The sequence below is a fragment of the Polistes dominula genome, unplaced genomic scaffold (genome assembly GCF_049000335.1).
Source record: "Polistes dominula isolate Pdom_NZ unplaced genomic scaffold, Pdom_raw_medaka contig_23, whole genome shotgun sequence".
Taxonomy (NCBI): Eukaryota; Metazoa; Arthropoda; class Insecta; order Hymenoptera; family Vespidae; genus Polistes; species Polistes dominula.
The window spans coordinates 1,749,596-1,768,727 of NW_028300963.1; the positions used below are offsets into that span (position 1 = coordinate 1,749,596).

Here is a 19,132-nt window from a genome sequence, read left to right on the forward strand (position 1 = left end):
TTTTTATTTTTTTTTGTTTATTTAGTTTATTTTATTTTTACTATCTGGATTGAAAACTTTTCAATTGATACTATATACAAGTGATGAAAACAAATATCCTAGTTTTTATATTTTAAACAATCGATTTATCGTTCTATCGATATATCGAACTTCAATATATCGATTATCGAACTATCGATATATCGAACTTCGATATATCGATTATCGAACTATCGATATATCGAACTTCGATATATCGATTATCAAACTATCGATATATCGAAGTTCGATATATATCGATTATCGAACTATCGATATATCGAACTTCGATATATCGATTATCGAACTATCGATATATCGAACTTCGATATATATCGATTATCGAACTATCGATATATCGAACTTCGATATATCGATTATCGAACTATCGATATATCGAACTTCGATATATCGATTATCGAACTATCGATATATCGAACTTCGATATATATCGATTATCGAACTATCGATATATCGAACTTCGATATATATCGATTATCGAACTATCGATATATCGAACTTCGATATATATCGATTATCGAACTATCGATATATCGAACTTCGATATATATCGATTATCGAACTATTGATATATCGAACTTCGATATATATCGATTATCGAACTATCGATATATCGAACTTCGATATATATCGATTATCGAACTATCGATATATCGAACTTCGATATATCGATTATCGAACTATCGATATATCGAACTTCGATATATCGATTATCGAACTATCGATATATCGAACTTCGATATATATCGATTATCGAACTATCGATATATCGAACTTCGATATATATCGATTATCGAACTATCGATATATCGAACTTCGATATATATCGATTATCGAACTATCGATATATCGAACTTCGATATATATCGATTATCGAACTATCGATATATCGAACTTCGATATATATCGATTATCGAACTATCGATATATCGAACTTCGATATATATCGATTATCGAACTATCGATATATCGAACTTCGATATATATCGATTATCGAACTATCGATATATCGAACTTCGATATATATCGATTATCGAACTATCGATATATCGAACTTCGATATATCGATTATCGAACTATCGATATATCGAACTTCGATATATATCGATTATCGAACTATCGATATATTGAACTTCGATATATCGATTATCGAACTATCGATATATCGAACTTCGATATATCGATTATCGAACTATCGATATATCGAACTTCGATATATATCGATTATCGAACTTTGATATATATCGATTATCGAACTATCGATATATCGAACTTCGATATATATCGATTATCGAACTATCGATATATCGAACTTCGATATATATCGATTATCGAACTATCGATATATCGAACTTCGATATATCGATTATCGAACTATCGATATATCGAACTTCGATATATATCGATTATCGAACTATCGATATATCGAATTATCAATATATCGAACTATCGATATATCGATATATTGAACTATCGATATATCGATATATTGAGCTATCGATATATCGATCTTTAGAACTATCGAACTATCAATTTATCGAACTATTTATTGATGAAAACTCACTTATGATTCGAAAGAGTAAAACGTGAAATGATTCGTGTCGATTCGTTGTCATAAATTTACCCAATTTTTTTATATTAACCTTTCCCTTTTAAAAAGGGGAGGATCAGTTCCCTCCAAAATTTGCATTTTATTGTTCTTTAAAATTTCGAAACGCCTTTTTTTTTCTCTTTAAAAAAAAATCTATTCTACTACTAATTCAAGAAAATGGCAGATTTCTTGGTGAAGGTGAATGAAAAAAAAAGATCTTTCGTATGGTATACCGTTTTATCCCTTATTGCCTGTTATAATTCTTAAGAGGGTAGACGCACCTTTTCTTTATAACAAGAATTCTCCCTTTACCCTGTTACCGAAAATAAAATTAACCCATCTCAAAGTATCTCGTTGTAAAATGTCTTCTTCTAGATTTTCTAACAATTTATTAAATATTATTTGAAAAGTTTGCTTTTTTTTTTTTCTTCTTACAAATTTTTACTTGCATAATTATTTTGCATTTGATATTATTTTGTGTTTTTAATTATAATATATGCGATATCATTTTGTTTCTATTTAAATTCTCATTAAACGTTTACTTTCACACGCTTAATTATCATTAAACGTTTATTTTTACACGTTTAATGTTCATTACATGAATTAAAAAAAAATATTATTATCATTCGTATATCAAAGTTTGTCAAGATAATAAATTGAAAAATGTTTATTAAAATATTACGAATATTTATAATATTATAAATACATTTCTTATATTATAGATTATTTTCTCTTAATTTATTTCTCGGTTGTTGTCGATGAAACTTTGAAATTCGTGAAATAAACGTTAACGTTTAAGAATCAACAAGTCGTTCTTCTCGATGTAGTAGTAATAAGCTTTGCAATATTATTAACTCGTGCAGCAGACGAGCTAATTAAGAACGATCGATCGTGAACGTTTGGCAAGTAGTGTATACACGAAACATGATATCAACGATACAACGATATGCGTTATGGCGTTGTTACATGGACCGAAGCATTGGAAATTTGGGCGTGGATCGATGAAGAACGAACGGGTTCTATCTGAAACCGATCTGGTGTTATCCCTTTTGCGGCACGAATTGTTCCACACTATATTGGCAACGATCCAATGATTATTCTACCGTAAACCCTGATCTCTGGATTTTCCTAACTATCGATGATCGTTTTCATTTGAACACTATTTCGTTTCTTTACAATATTTATACATTAACGTGTGAGTAATATTATTTTATCATCTTTTTTTCATTAAAAAAAAAAAAACAAATATAATTTGCGCCTGTAAATAGATTACATTCCACACGCAATGTCAGTAATGTCGATTACTAACGCCATCTATTAACAACAACGAAATATTTAATATTTCTAACTATAAATAATACATTAATAAATTAAATACTATTAATTATATTAAATAAAAATATACTTACAAATATTTAATTTGAATAAAATGAACAATTATTCTAGTGGTGTATGGAGTGTTGCCTAAGTTTAGGCGCGTTTTTATTTCTATTGATAAATAATACACTAATATGTAACTATTAACAATAATATAAAATTAAAAAATTTACGAATATGTAATTTGAATATAATGAAAAATGATTATCGGTGTATTTAGTGTTGCCTACGTACAGGCGCGAAAATATTAGATACTTTTGAAACGAATATATGAACTTTCGTTTTTATTATATTACATATGTGTAATCTCGTATAATTTTAGATAACATAGAAAAGAATTTTTCACAAAATTAATCTTTCGAACAATTTCGATCAAGAATTCAGCCCGTAAGCGTTGATTAATCCAATGAAGAGATACGCTTCTCGATAATATCTTTTTCTCTCTCACGAATGGAATAAAAAAAATGTGTTCTCTTTGTTTTATTTTTTGGATAAAAAATATCAAGAAAGAAAGAAAGAAAGGAAGATAGAGATAATCGAGATTTTTCTGTCGAACTTAAAGTATAGGTTTGGTTGGAAGATTGGGAGAGAAAGAAAAAAGAAAAAGAAAAAGAAAAGAAAAAGAAGAAGAAGAAGAGATCCTTGGAGCTGTTGGTCGAATAAGAAAAGGAAATAAAAAATAAAAATTGGTAGTGGTAATGGTGGGTAGTGGTTGGTGATGGTGGTGGTGATGATGTGCAGCGAGCAGAGCGTTCATGAAGGCTGTGGTAAAAGGCACCAACGAAGATTTAATTTGCGGTTCGCCACTCGTCGGTCGAGCTAACGGAGAATCGTGATTCGCCATTTTTCACCTAACTCGATTTCGTGGTTCTCTTTCGATCCACCAACATTTCTCTGCCTCTCTCATATACACACACACATACATACACATTCTTATTCTTTATTTTCCCCCTTTTTTCGTTCGAGTCCTTGAAAGTAGTCACTGACTATTTCAAGACTTCCCACGACGTACTTTTCCATTTCTTTTTTCTTTTTTTGTTTGTTTTTTTTTTTTTTTTACTTCCAATGAAAATTCCTTTCCCAAACTTCCAACGAGTTTTTTTCCCTTCTTTCTTCTTCCTTTAAATTTTTTTCTTGTTCCTTTTTTTTTTTTTTATTATTTTCATCATCGATTTGATTATTCGCTGGTAATGCTCGTAAAGCTTACACAAAGAATAAACTCTTGAGTAAGGATGAGTTTCGAATTCCTTCAATCGGATTCCTTTACTCCACTCTCATCCTCTTCCTAACCCCCTTCTGGAATCTTTTGGTAGAATTTGCAAGGATTTATATTCAACGAATATATTTGTAACGCGACATCATTACGAATGCTTGCCGAGGTTATTTGTTCGTGTCCCCCTTGTCCCCCTGTTTCCTGCCACCTCTCCCACCCACCCTCTCAAACAAATGGGGATAGGTGAGAGAAAATCTTGGAATGCATCATCATTTCTTTAGATTAAAATAATATTTTTCTATTCTAACCATATTTTTGTTGTTAACTTTGTTTGTATGTTACAAAATTTTATTTAATAATAAAATCATATTTAAACCCATTGACTGCCAACTACGAGATATCTCGTAGTGTGTGTGCTGCAATTTTAAATTAATTATAAATTATTTGCGTTATTTTGGTTAAGAATTATTAAAAAGATTGAATAAAATATTGATATGGTGTAAAAAAACATTAATTTATTATTATATATAAATAATATATATATATATATATATATATATATATATATATATATATATATATATATAAAATAAAATAAATTATTATAAAATATTATATATTATATTATTATATAATATAATATAATATAATATATTAATATATATTAATATATATATATATTAATACAATATTAAATCATATATTATATTAAATTATATATATAATATTATATCAGTGACTTAATATTATTATATTTTTCAAAATTTAAGGTAAAACTCTCTAAATATGTCTGGCAGTCAATGGTTTAATAAGTATCTTTTTATTTAGGGATGTTTTCAACGTTACGACAAAGTCTTATCATATGTTGAACAAGTACGAGTATAAATTTTAAATACTCGTGATTTAGAAATAAAAATAAAAGGAAAGAAAGAGAATGAATGTTGAGGAAGTAGAATATAGTGTGGTTCGTATTTTAATTTCCGGCATTGCTAATTTTTCTTTCTCGTTTTTTTTTGTTTTTTTTTTGTTTTTTTATTTCATCACACAACGTCGTATGCCTTAGTAATTACAACTGGTACTAGTGGTACTTCTGTTAGTGGTGATGGTGATATGGTGGTGTTGCTTTTGCTGCTGCTACTGCTGCTGCTGCTGCTGCTGCTACTACTTCTACTTCTACTTTTGGTACAAGTCTACTTGAAAATAGGTAGAAAGCGAGTTAGAGAAAGCACCTAGTAGTCGTCGTCGTGAGCTTTAACAGTGCTTTCGTGTGTATTATTTGAGAAGTACCTTCCGGCAATGTAAGAAACTTTCTTCTACTTCTCTCCTTTTCTCTTTCTTTTTCTTTTACTATTTCACTCGGTTATTTATTTTCTTCGAGAATAGTACGATGGGTGTGATTTATTCCATCGGAAATCGAGCGAATGTCTACCAAAGAAGTTTGCTGAATTTTTTTATATATCTATATATATATATATATATATGTATATATGTTGAATCTTGAGTAGGATTTCTGATTTCGTTTCTGACTTTTACTGAATTTTATTCGACATTATTCTAACGTGAGTTCGTGTTTCGCATACTTAAGAAGAAAATCATCTGATATATATTTATTTCTCACTGAACGATCTGATTTATTTAAATTAGATAAGATTTTGTTAGGAACAAAGATAAAAATGTTTATTTATTATTCATAAACATATGTAATTGTAGTAGAAGTAGAATCTTTCATAGGTTCTTAGAAAATGTTGTATCATGTGAATACTATGTTATATGAGATTTACAATTTAATTATTTTGAAATAATTTAAATTTGATGTATAATAAATTAAGCAACATTTTTATTTGTTATTTATTATATGTATTTGTATTTATATATAATAATAATTAATTAATATAATATTTTGGTTAATTAAGGGGACCTTCTACTATGAGCACCTAAAAAAAAGGCTATTTTCGCGAATTTTTTCCAAGAAAACTATAAAAGATATCGATCTAAAAGTTGTTGGGTTTGTTAAATTGAGTCTTAAACTATATAAATAAATTTTTATTTTTTCATTTTAATTAATTTTTTATTGCAAAAACAGTAGTATAAAAAAACACCTTAAAACTTTAGTGCTTTGGTAGCTCCATCAGAACTTGAGAATGGCTTACCTGAAACATAAAAGTAAAATGGTTTTATATTCTGTATGACTTCAGCTACAAAGTGACAGTTTTATATAAAAATTTTATCAATAAATAAAAAAATGGTGGACAAATTACAAAAAAAACGTAAATTTGACCTTTTTTTTATTGTTTTTGACTAAAAATAAATAGTAAAAATTAAAATATAAGAAAAAACTCTCCGTCACTTTGTTACAGCTCATGTGTAGAATATGTGGATTAAATTTTATAAGAATCGGTTTACTGGTTCGTGAGATACGATGGAGCTAGTATTTCAAAACATACTTTCGAGATAAACGCGTTTAAAGTTTTTTTCTACTCAAAATCGTTAAAAATTCTTACCTAAACTTAATCTGCGATGCCTGGACCGTACAATAGACCTTCTTCTTGTTCATATTCTTCAATTTCTTCCAGTCTTGCCTTCTTCCACTTTGATCTGGTATCTTTTGAGCACTCAGAGCTTCGACGGTTCGCAGATTCGATACGTCGGTCGTCGCGTCTTTTAGCAAAGTCGATCGCTCCTGGCCCAAGTTTCATGCCCATCGTTTCCATTATCTTCATCACTGTTTGAAATCCTTCGTTAAAGATACATGCTGAAACTTTGCACGCAATTTCAACAACTTTTTTGCCGTTAAACGGTGTTTAGGTGCCATGTTCCATACGCAGTTATTAAAGCTTTCATTATTATTCTGCGTATGTCCACCTAAACATCTTTCCAGCAGTTCTGTCTTAGTCAGATCCTCATAAATAGGCTTTAGCACTTTCTGTACATCTTTAGAAAGTGCCGGAGGATGCTTGTATTTTTGCTTCAGTGCCTTAGTTTTGAGGTACTTACACCAGTCGATGGAACACGTATGGTAATTATTATTATCTTTTTTTTTTTTTTTATGAATCGTGAGATATTATGATCCCTTTCTATTTGTAAGGAAAGATACAGTCTCCGTCAAAAGTGTACGAACAAGTTGAAATGAAAATAAATTAAAATGCAAACAAACTTTGAAAAGGGTTGAGAACATGGGAATCTGTTATTTTATAAAATTCAACTTCGGGCATTTATTATCGGCCCATTACCGGCATTTATTATCGGCCCATTACCGGCATTTATTATCGGCCCATTACCGGCATTTATTATCGGCCCATTACCGGCATTTATTATCGGCCCATTACCGACATTTAGTATCGGCCCATTACCGACATTTAGTATCGGCCCATTACCGGCATTTAGTATCGGCCCATTACCGGCATTTAGTATCGGCCCATTACCGGCATTTAGTATCGGCCCATTACCGGCATTTATTATCGGCCCATTACCGGCATTTATTATCGGCCCATTACCGGTATTTATTATCGGCCCATTACCGGCATTTATTATCGGCCCATTACCGGCATTTAGTATCGGCCCATTACCGGCATTTAGTATCGGCCCATTACCGGCATTTATTATCGGCCCATTACCGGCATTTATTATCGGCCCATTACCGGCATTTAGTATCGGCCCATTACCGGCATTTAGTATCGGCCCATTACCGGCATTTAGTATCGGCCCATTACCGGCATTTAGTATCGGCCCATTACCGGCATTTATTATCGGCCCATTACCGGCATTTAGTATCGGCCCATTACCGGCATTTAGTATCGGCCCATTACCGGCATTTAGTATCGGCCCATTACCGGCATTTAGTATCGGCCCATTACCGGCATTTAGTATCGGCCCATTACCGGCATTTATTATCGGCCCATTACCGGCATTTATTATCGGCCCATTACCGGCATTTAGTATCGGCCCATTACCGGCATTTAGTATCGGCCCATTACCGGCATTTAGTATCGGCCCATTACCGGCATTTAGTATCGGCCCATTACCGGCATTTAGTATCGGCCCATTACCGGCATTTAGTATCGGCCCATTACCGGCATTTAGTATCGGCCCATTACCGGCATTTAGTATCGGCCCATTACCGGCATTTATTATCAGCCCATTACCGGCATTTATTATCGGCCCATTACCGGCATTTAGTATCGGCCCATTACCGGCATTTAGTATCGGCCCATTACCGGCATTTAGTATCGGCCCATTACCGGCATTTAGTATCGGCCCATTACCGGCATTTAGTATCGGCCCATTACCGGCATTTATTATCGGCCCATTACCGGCATTTATTATCGGCCCATTACCGGCATTTAGTATCGGCCCATTACCGGCATTTATTATCGGCCCATTACTGGCATTTATTATCGGCCCATTACCGGCATTTATTATCGGCCCATTACCGGCATTTATTATCGGCCCATTACCGGCCGATTATACAGATTACAATAAAAAAAACTGCTTGAATAAACAATGAAAGAGAAAGGGATTGAACAAGATAAGAGTCGTCCGTGCGCGCCGAACGCTCAGGAAAGCGGTCCGAGGTAGTTACGTTCAGGCACCAAAAATGTAGTTAGAGACATCGGATCTTTTTGAAATTTTAACACAATATTTCTACATATATATACATTCGAAAAATGTAAAAAAAAAAAAAAATTTTTTTAAATTGCAGACTAGAAGGTCCCCTTAATTTAAATTATAAATAATAATTTATATAATAATTAAATATAATACAATAATAAAATATAATAATAATAAATTAAATAATATTTAAATATAATAAATATTTAATATATTAAACATATAATGTATATATATATATATATTGCAATGAACTTTCGTGTTTCTAATACCAATTAATAATTATATTTGTATTTATTTATTATATTTATTTATTTATTTAATAAAATACTTACATGTTAAAGAACAATATTCTACAAAAATTTCATACAATTTTTGTTATCTTGTTATACAAAAAAAAAAATCATGTTCTATAGAATGCTGTATGTTGCAAAAGGGCTACTTTTAAATAATGTATTATTTCACGAAGAAATAATTTATCAAATTTGTTCCTGTACAATCGATATTGAAAAAATGAAATGGCACGTAATCTTTCGATGAATCTCTTTTCATTTGTGTAATTTTATTTAATTTTTTTCTTTTTTTTTTTTTTTTTAATTTTTGAAGCTAGACGTGATCAATGGGACTCGATTTATTTGTCGAACACCCTTTCTACTTTTTATCCTTCCTCACTTCTCTCTCATATATATATATATATATTTTTTTTTTTGTATTTTTTATTTTTTTTTTATTAAACTCATTCTCTTTGACTCATCTCGTTGCTTGGATACGCAATTTCATTTTGAATTGGAATCTCGTTGAGTGGAATGATTCAAACGGAATATTTATGAGAAACAAATGTGGAAATCTAAACGTTTTGCCATCAAATTTACGGTTCTTTAAATCGTCTTAAAATTAAATTACAATTTTTTTTTTCATATCGCGAAATAAAAACAACAAAAACTAAGTGAAAAAAAAGAAAAAGAAAAAGAAAAAGAAAGTAATTGAAAAGGATAAAAATTATTCGAAATAGACAACGATATTACGTTTGAGTATAAAATATTATTTTCTCTTATTTATCAAGAAAAATTCCATGGTCGTCGTAGTCACGGTCACCCATCGTCCTTTATTATACTTGATGGTATTTCCCAAGTGGATCGTTTACTCTTAAAACGAATAAACTATTTTGCGAAATATATTTTCTATCTCTTTTTTTTTTTTTTTTTTTTTTAGTTAGACGTTAAAATATAGGAACTTAGTTCGTAGCAAAAAGGGATGATATAAAGTGACGTTGAATAATGTCGTTGATATAAATGGAAAGAAAAAAAAATCTACATATATATGTATATACACATATATTAGAAGAAGAAGAGAAAAAAAAAAAAGGAAATCGAAAAAGGGGAATAAAAAAAAGAAAATGAAAGGGGATGATCGCGTAGAAAAATATTTTTCTCCACGTGTGTACATACGTATGTATGTATTTATGTTATGTATAGATGTGTGTGGGTGGGTTGGTGTGAAAGGGCAGGGAGACGCATGGGTGAGAAAAAATTTGCGGACAAATTTTGTTGCGGGATTGAAAGTTGGCAATTATTTTTTTCACGGATAAATGCAACAACAACAACAAAAAGGAACGAAAAAAAAATGAGAAACGTTGCAACGATCCGTTGGTTTTTCGGAAAAAAAAAAAAATAAAAATAAAAATAACGGATTGATAGATCGTGACGTGGGGAAAAAGTGGGCGAGGAAAAAGTGCTCGTTGACAAATCGTTACAAATGGTTTCCTTCCTGTATCAGTTAGTATACCAGTGCCTAGTAGGCTGCAACTATCACCGAACCCAACGTTCGATCAATTTCCAATTTGTTCGAATTTTTCCGAGATACTCGTCGTTTTAAATTTGTTTAATCAAAATTGACCAGATAAGTGGAACGAAATAATTAAAATAAAAAATAAAAAAAAAATAAAAGGTGCCAAAAAGGGCTCAACGGTTCAATCAATTTCTAATCCCTTTTGAATTCTCGAAACTTTCGTTCGAAATTTTTTTAATCAAAATTCACCATATAAGTGGGATGAAATATTTCAAATAAAAAAAATAAAAATTAAAAAAAAGGTGCCAAAAAAGGGCTCAACGGTTCAATCAATTTCTAATCCCTTTTGAATTCTCGAAACTTTCGTTCGAAATTTTTTAATCAAAATTCACCATATATAAGTGCGAAGAAATATTTCAAATAAAATCAATAACAAAATAATAAAAACAAAGATGCTAGAAGAGGTTAACTTTCGATCAATTTCTAATCCGTTTAAATTCTAGTAAACCCTTGTTGAAAATTTATTTAATCCAAATTGACTATATAGGGATACGAATTATTTCAAATAAAATAAAACAGGTGCTAAAAGGGCTCACAACGTTCTATCAATTTCCAATTTGTTATGAATTATTGTTAATCAAAATTAACCATAAAAAAAAGAAGGTAATATACATTGTTAAAAAGAAATGTAATATAAGGTAAAAGGTGTCAAAAGGTTAAATCCATCGATGGGTCGATGATATTAGTGAAAGACTGGGTTGGTTGTTGGTGCACTTTCGACTGACTGCTCTTCTTCTTTTAATTGGACCATGATTACGAGCAAAAGGCGAAGAGACGAACTTAATTGGAGAGTTTTTCCTCGGATGGATGTTGGAAAAGTAAAAGAAAGAAAAAAAAAAAAAAAGACAAAAAAAGAAAAAGAAAATTAGACGACGCAATTACTTCACTATGAAAAAGAAAGAAAGAAAGAAATAAAGAAAGAAAGAGAGAAAGAGATAAGTTGAAGTTTCTTTTACACAGGATGAAGATGAAGAGAAAGAGGGTTGAGTGGAGGGGGGGGGAGGGGAGGGGAGGGGAGGTGGTGGGTTGTTAAAACACGAATGAATGCAAAACGAATTCAAGTAAGTAGACGTGAAAGTAACTGCAAACTTGCAAACTGCAAATTTTCTCGTTGGAACACGAGAAAACGATTACTGACATTTATCCTATTTTTTAAATATTCTTCTTTTTCTATTTATTTATTTATTTATTTATTTATTTCAATTTAATTCATTTCCATTCTCAATTAATTTAATATTAGATAATTCTCTATTTTTCTTCTCTTTCCTTTTCTTTTTAAATATCTATTTACTTATTTTTGTTTTCTTTTTTTATATTATATATATATATATATATTGATTTTATATATTTATTTTTGAAAGTAGGTACATTTTGAGATATCAAAAATTTGTTGACTTTATCATCAAATGTGTTAAAAAGTGTGACGTTTGTTTTATCGGATACTCTTGAAAATAACAGATAACTTTGAAAGAAGAAATAGATACGGGATATCAAAGAGACATAAGATATCAAGTTTCCTTCCCTCTTATAGTAGTAACAGTAGAAGTAGTTGCAGTTTGTCGAATAAAATCGAGGAGAGATTTTAAAATCCGATTTTTATGCTGAGAACGCGTAGATGAAAGAAAGTTGATAGTAAGTAGATAGTCGTGAAGTTGGACGATATCAAAAAGTATTTTATCTGAGAAAACAAATGAGATTATAAAAGAAAACAAAATATATGAATAAGTTTATATATTTTACTGTAATCCTTTTTTAATTTTAGTAACTCGTATCACGAGTGGATAAATATATTGCGTGTCTTAAAAGTTGTGTTTTTACGTCTTGAAATAAAAAAATGTAAAAAAAAAAATAAGAAACAAATATCGTAATTCAACGTTGAATATTTACTCTTTAATTTGATTTCATATATATTACTTTTACTTTTTATTTCTAATTAATTATTCAATAATTATAAACAATGCGCGCCTGTATGAATGCAACCCTCCAGACAGACTTTGCAAATGTTGCGTCATCTATCAGGATAGAATTTTTGTTCTGCCCGAAAGATAGGCAACCCGTAATGCATTCGTGTATAAACAGTTTGGACTGAAAAAAAATCCGTCTCGACAGATGACGCTAGCAAGCAACATTTTCAACGTGTGTATGGAGGGTTGCATTCCTACAGGCGTAATAATTTTCTAAATAATTATAATAAAAATTTACCATTAATTTGCTTTTAATTAATTATGCATATTTTAAAAAATAATATTTAATATCTTACATGAAAAATATCTAATTAAAAAATAATTATTAATATAAAAGATTAGAAAATTGTTCATAATTTTATTGGAGAACGATCCATGAAAGGATTAAAATCATCTATGTTTATGTACACGTTTTCACAATTTTCAATATTAATTAATTAATAATAGAAGAATAAATTAATCGTTAAAAAAAAACTACTTCCATTCTATAGAAGTTTTTACTTAAAAAAAAAAAAAAAAAAAAAAAATGAAAGAACATGCATCAGAAAAGTTTTCATAATTGTTTTAGTGAGATGTGTGCAAAAACAAAAAAAAACAATAAAATTCCTTTTATGTTTTAATGAGAAAAATGAAAATGAAGTTTATTGTTAAAAAACTTTGTTATAGAACTATGCGAGGAATGGGCATTGGCTAACAGTCGTGAATGCGTTGAGAGTACCGGAACTGTAGCGTCGACTCATGAGGAATCCGAGGATGCATCAGAGGCCAGGTTCACCCTCAAATATTTGGGCAGCACCCTCGTCGAGACGCCATCGAGCGAGGAAGCCACGGCTGAGGCCATCAAGACGGTCATTACCATGGTACGTTTCACATACACAAACACATACAACATATAAATATATATATATATATATATATATGTATATGTATTTGTATATATACATAGGGTATGAGGTGGGTTTGCTAATCATTGATCGTTTGATCCAAACCGTGTAGTATTAGACACGAAACATCTTGCAATTTTAATTAAAGGACATTGGGTACACTCAGATTACTCTTCATCCCTTTACCTCTCCATCCCTTCTTTCTATATCTGTCTCTCTTGTTCTTTAGGTTTTTCACTTAATCTTCTTATTACTCTTACACACTAACGATCAAAGCAATTTGTCTTGTAGTTCTGGCATGAGAGTAACGTTGCACTTTAGACGATTATTCATTACGATTCATTAGACCTTTTCCTCTTCTCTCTCTCTCTCTCTCTTTCTCTTTCTCTTATACTCTCTAGGAATGTTATCATCTATGTCGTACAAAATGATTTACGAACATTCACAGTAGGTTTACTTACTCTCAACTCTACGAACATTCTACTGAATGATATTCATCGTTTGCAGGAATTCATTTTTAGATTATTTTGCAATAAGATAATACTCGAATAACAACGTGTTTGAAATATTATAGTAACAATTATTATTATTATTATTATTATTATTATTATTAAGAAATAAAGAACGATGAACTGTCCTTCTATTTCTCTCTCTCTGTTTTTTTTTATTGATATAATATTAAATATAAAAATTACAAATTATTCGAAGGAAAAAAATTTCATAGAAAGTTTCTTTATTTGCTCTCGTGTTTGAGTGGGTGGGTGGGTTCGTAAGAGAAAATGTAGAATGGTTGGAAACAATGTAACGAAGACCTTTAATTTATCTCATATAACGAGTAGTACGTTAGACAAAAGGTAAAAAAAAAGTTACGTATTACATACATATATAAACACCTACATATATAATATATACAGGGTGATTCACCAGTTATTAAATGTTGCACATCATTGGATTCGTTTTGTCAGCAACAAAGATGACCAATAATAATTCTCGAAAATGACTGAACCCATAAAATAAAATACTAATGTCACATTATAATCCTAAATTTGACATGTAACTTTTTTCCTTATCCACTTTTTTTGTTACTATCATACTTTCGGAGTTATTTAGAGTGGCAAGTACTAGTGAATCACCCTATATATGCATTTGTATGTACATATGTATATATAGATAACTCGCCATTGAAAATTCAGCCTTTCCAGAGTGTTTCCTGCTCATATAAATATCCCTTCTCAAAGAGTGGTAAAGGGAGAAAGAGGGAAAAGGGTAAGGGTAAGGGTAAGGGAAAGGGAAAGGGAAAGGGTGGGTGGGGGTGAGATACGCGCTCGAGTAAGCGCAAATTCCTCGCTGCTTCTCGAGTATTATAGGTTGTAATTAAAAAATAGATGGACGGATGGAGAGTAATAGTAGGCACGACCTCTCGTTATCGTTAAAGAAGAAGAAGAAAAAGAAGAAGAAGATTAAAAAAAAAAAAAAAAAGATAAAAGAAGAAATGTTGTTTAAATCTTTTGTCTTTTTTTTATTTTGGTGTTCCACGTATATCGTAGTTTGAGAAAGAATTGTTCTTTTTAATATATATCCTTTTAATAATTCAGGATTCCACCCAACGTTGTTCTTCGTTATTTATCTTTTTTTTATGCAATTAATTTATTTTTTTATTATTTATTTTTATTAATTATATTATTTTTGTTATTTTGTTTTGGTATATAATTTGTGGATAGAAAAAAAAGACAGAAATTGCTTTTAGTGTTAAAATTAAATTGTTTTTTTTTTTCTTGCTATTAATTATTGATAGTTAAATATATATTATTAATTTAAAATTAATTCTATTGTACGGGATTATTGAAATCAAAATTCGTGATTTTAGAAATACAATTTTCATAAGGAAATTATATTATTTTTTATTTCAAATATTTCAGTTCAAAAGAAATAGTTTATGTATTCTATAACAGTAGTAGTAGAGTAGTAGTAATATGTCAATAGTTATTATTATTATTAATATTATTATTATTATTATTATTATTATTATTATTATTATTATTATTATGTATAATAATAATTATAATTAATATAACTTAAAACAATTAACTAATATAATTAATTATTATGTTGAAATATTATAGTACTATTATAAATATAATAAATTTAATTTAATTGATAATACATTTTTTTTGTTTACTATTATAATTCATTTGATTACTATTAAATCAATTAGTATAATTAAATACAATTTATATAATTAAACCATTTCTTTTACAGTATTCATAATTTTCTTTCTTTTTTTTTTTTTAATCAAAAAAAAAAAAAGAAATCCACATCTATTCTTCAATCCAAAAAAAAATATCTTCGCCCTTTTACTACCTACCCTTTTCTACCATTTTTTTTTCTTGCTCCTCCCCTCACAAAGGGAAATAGAACGAGAGAAAGATATTCCCCCTTTTTTTTTTTTCTTTTTTCACGTCGAACGACAAAATTGGATAGTATCTTTTTCTATCCCTATTTTTTTTCTTTCTTATCCTATCTCTTTTTATCGATTATGATCCCAACGGAAGATATCTCTCTCTCTCTCTCTCTCTTTCTGTGAGAACGAACAGGATGATTCGAAAAGAAATACGAAACCCTTCCTTCAATCCTTTTCCTCTTTTATTGAAGTGGAAACCGAGAATACAATTGAATAATATCCGGATAAAATCCAAGGGACAACAACATATTTTTATTTACTTTAAAACGAATACTATATACTATACTTTACTAAATTTAACCGATCATCATCATCATCATCATCATCGTTATCATCATCATCATCATTATTATTATTATCATCATCATAATCATCATTGACTTCTTCAATTTTCAAATTTGTTTTGTGTCAAGTGAAACACGTGTTTAAATCACCACAATTTATTATTAAATTATATTCATTGATTTAATAATAATCAAATGAATTAATAAAAAAAATAAAAATATAAAATCATTTAAAGAAAATTATTTTATCATTCGAATACCTCGTGTCAAAAAAAAAAAATATTCCTAATTAAAATGAATTAATAAAAAAAAAATAAAAAATAAAAATATAAAATCATTTAAAGAAAATTATTTTATCATTCGAATACCTCGTGTCAAGTAATTGTATGTATGTATGTGTGTGTGTGTGTGTATGTTCTATTTATTTTATTTTTCAACAATAACATTGTTAATGAACAATGAAATAAGAATAACAATAACAATGATGTTGATACGAAATGAACGTCGTATCTCAGATTTCAGTTTAATTCAGTTGCATTGATAAGCTAGTAAGCGTTAACAGAGAACGACTAACAGAGTTTAGGATTTGCCGATACACATACACACAAACAGACATATATATATATATATATATATATATATATATGTATAGATTATATACACATACATAGAAATATAAGCAGAGATACAGCAACGTAGTAATCGTATCGTTTCACTACGGCATGCAAATTTCTATCTCGAAGTTATGCTTATCAGGAAGTTTGCTTGAGTTTATCTCACAGTGGTAACGCGGTGTTACGCGGGGGTTGCTACGGTAAAATAATGCAATTGGATGGATTAGTTAGCTATCGGTATTATCGGGTATTAGCCATTACATCGAATTTTGCTCGAAATAGAGAGAGAGAGAGATAGAGAGAGAGAGAGAGAAAGGAACTTGTTAAGTGGATTTCGTACGAACTATCTCGAATTTGATTGAAGTGCTTAAAGTGTTCGTCAAATAGTTAACTTCATTTTTTAATTATTTAATTATGAAATATTATTATTATTATTATTATTATTATTATTATTATTATTATTATTATGAAATATTATTATTATTATTATTATTATTATTATTATTCGTATAATTATATATATATATATATATTACAAAATTTCAATGAGATAATATTATATCGTTTGATTTTATACAATTTTTCTTATTTTTGTTTTTGTTTTTGTAATTTTATTGAAATTAAATATTAAATATTATTGACTGTGTATTATTAATAATATTTGTATTTGTTTTTTATGTAACAGGCAAAAGCAAGTGGTAAAAAATTACAAAGGGTGTCTTTGGCTGTCAGTTTAAGAGGCATCAGAATGACAGATTTGGCTACCGAGGAAGATCAACTTCAAGTATCGATATACAGGTAGATACATTATTATTATTATTATTATTATTATTATTAATTAATTAATATATGTTAATTTAAAATGAACATTTTTAATCTGATGATTTTGTTTCATACGTCAAGTTCTATCTTAGTTCTTAATTTAATTCTTTTTTTGTTAACATCCTTTCGAAATAAATCAATCTTTTTTTCTAAGTCAGATCTCCGAATGATAAATTTCATCTTCTTTTGATTTATTTATTTATTTTTTTATTCTTTTTGCTCATACACACACACGCACGAGAGTATACTCGTCACATTGGAACAATAAACGAATTCGAGTAGAATAAAAAACATCGATAGTGTAGAAATACGATAGCAATGTTTGCTCTCTCTCTCTCTCTCTCTATGTTAGTTTCTTTGACGAAACAAATATCGGATATCAAAAACCTATGAAATTGTAATAGTACGATTTTTCCCATGTTAAATTCCATAGAATAATTGAAAGATAGTATTCATGATAGATATATATATACGAATATATATTATACAAAATTGATCTTAATTATATCAATGTTAATCAAACCATTATGTTTATATATATGCAAATACGTGTTATTAGTGATATGCAATGAAATGAATACGATATCACAATGATAATGTGATATCATTTAATTATATCTTAATAAGTAAAAATAATATTTTGTTTGTTTTTATTTGTTTTTTTTTCTTTGGGGGGGGTGGGGTTGGGTGTGGTTTGGATGATGGATAACACGCAGGATCTCTTATTGTTCGGCCGATGCAACCCACGACCACGTGTTTGCATTCATAGCAACGAATCTGAACGAGACCATGGAATGTCACGCATTTCTATGTCCAAAAAGAAAAATGGCACAAACGGTGACGTTGACAGTGGCACAGGCATTCAATACGGCTTATGAAGCTTGGCAATTGTCACAATCTGCTGATACGAGGATTCATCATGCTCAAGATAAAGGTTCTGACTTGACTAATGAGAAAAATCGTGAGTATTATTATGTTTATGTTTAGTTTATTTAATCTTTTAACAAATGTGTTTCCTTTGTTAAATTGTTATTATCGTCGTCGTTAGAAAATTATTTGTAATTTTTGAAGTGAAAACTTCTTTAGAATGGGAGTGATCTGAAAAGTAAATAAACGCAATCGGTCAGGAAACGGAGCTATGAAACGGCTGCTATGAAACGGCTGCTATACTAAATAATAAGAGAAAAAGAGACAAACATATAGGATTGAGCCAGCGAGAGAATGAGACGGAATATAGCTATACAGTTTTTTCCTATTCTCGGTCTCCTCTTTATGCTATGCTTCGTAGTTATCACTCCTGGTTGTATATGTGTGCGTTTGTGTGCGACTGCATACTACAAAGCATACTTATCGGAATAAAACCTCACTACTTTTCGGAAAAAACCTCACTACTGAAATAATTTAAATAATTTAAAATATTTCCAAAA

General features: G+C 29.6%; 1 protein-coding gene across 5 annotated transcripts in view; it reads left to right on the top strand.

Moving 5' to 3' along the window:
• LOC107065306 (low density lipoprotein receptor adapter protein 1) overlaps nucleotides 1–19,132 on the top strand; it is a 67,568-nt gene that overhangs the window by 44,771 nt on the left and 3,665 nt on the right. For all 5 annotated transcript variants that reach the window (XM_089172594.1, XM_089172590.1, XM_089172591.1 and 2 more), the window contains 3 exons: nucleotides 13,307–13,500; nucleotides 17,569–17,681; nucleotides 18,422–18,666. In XM_089172594.1, the coding sequence (XP_089028720.1) occupies nucleotides 13,307–13,500; nucleotides 17,569–17,681; nucleotides 18,422–18,666 (552 nt within the window). The remainder of the gene's footprint in view (nucleotides 1–13,306; nucleotides 13,501–17,568; nucleotides 17,682–18,421; nucleotides 18,667–19,132) is intronic.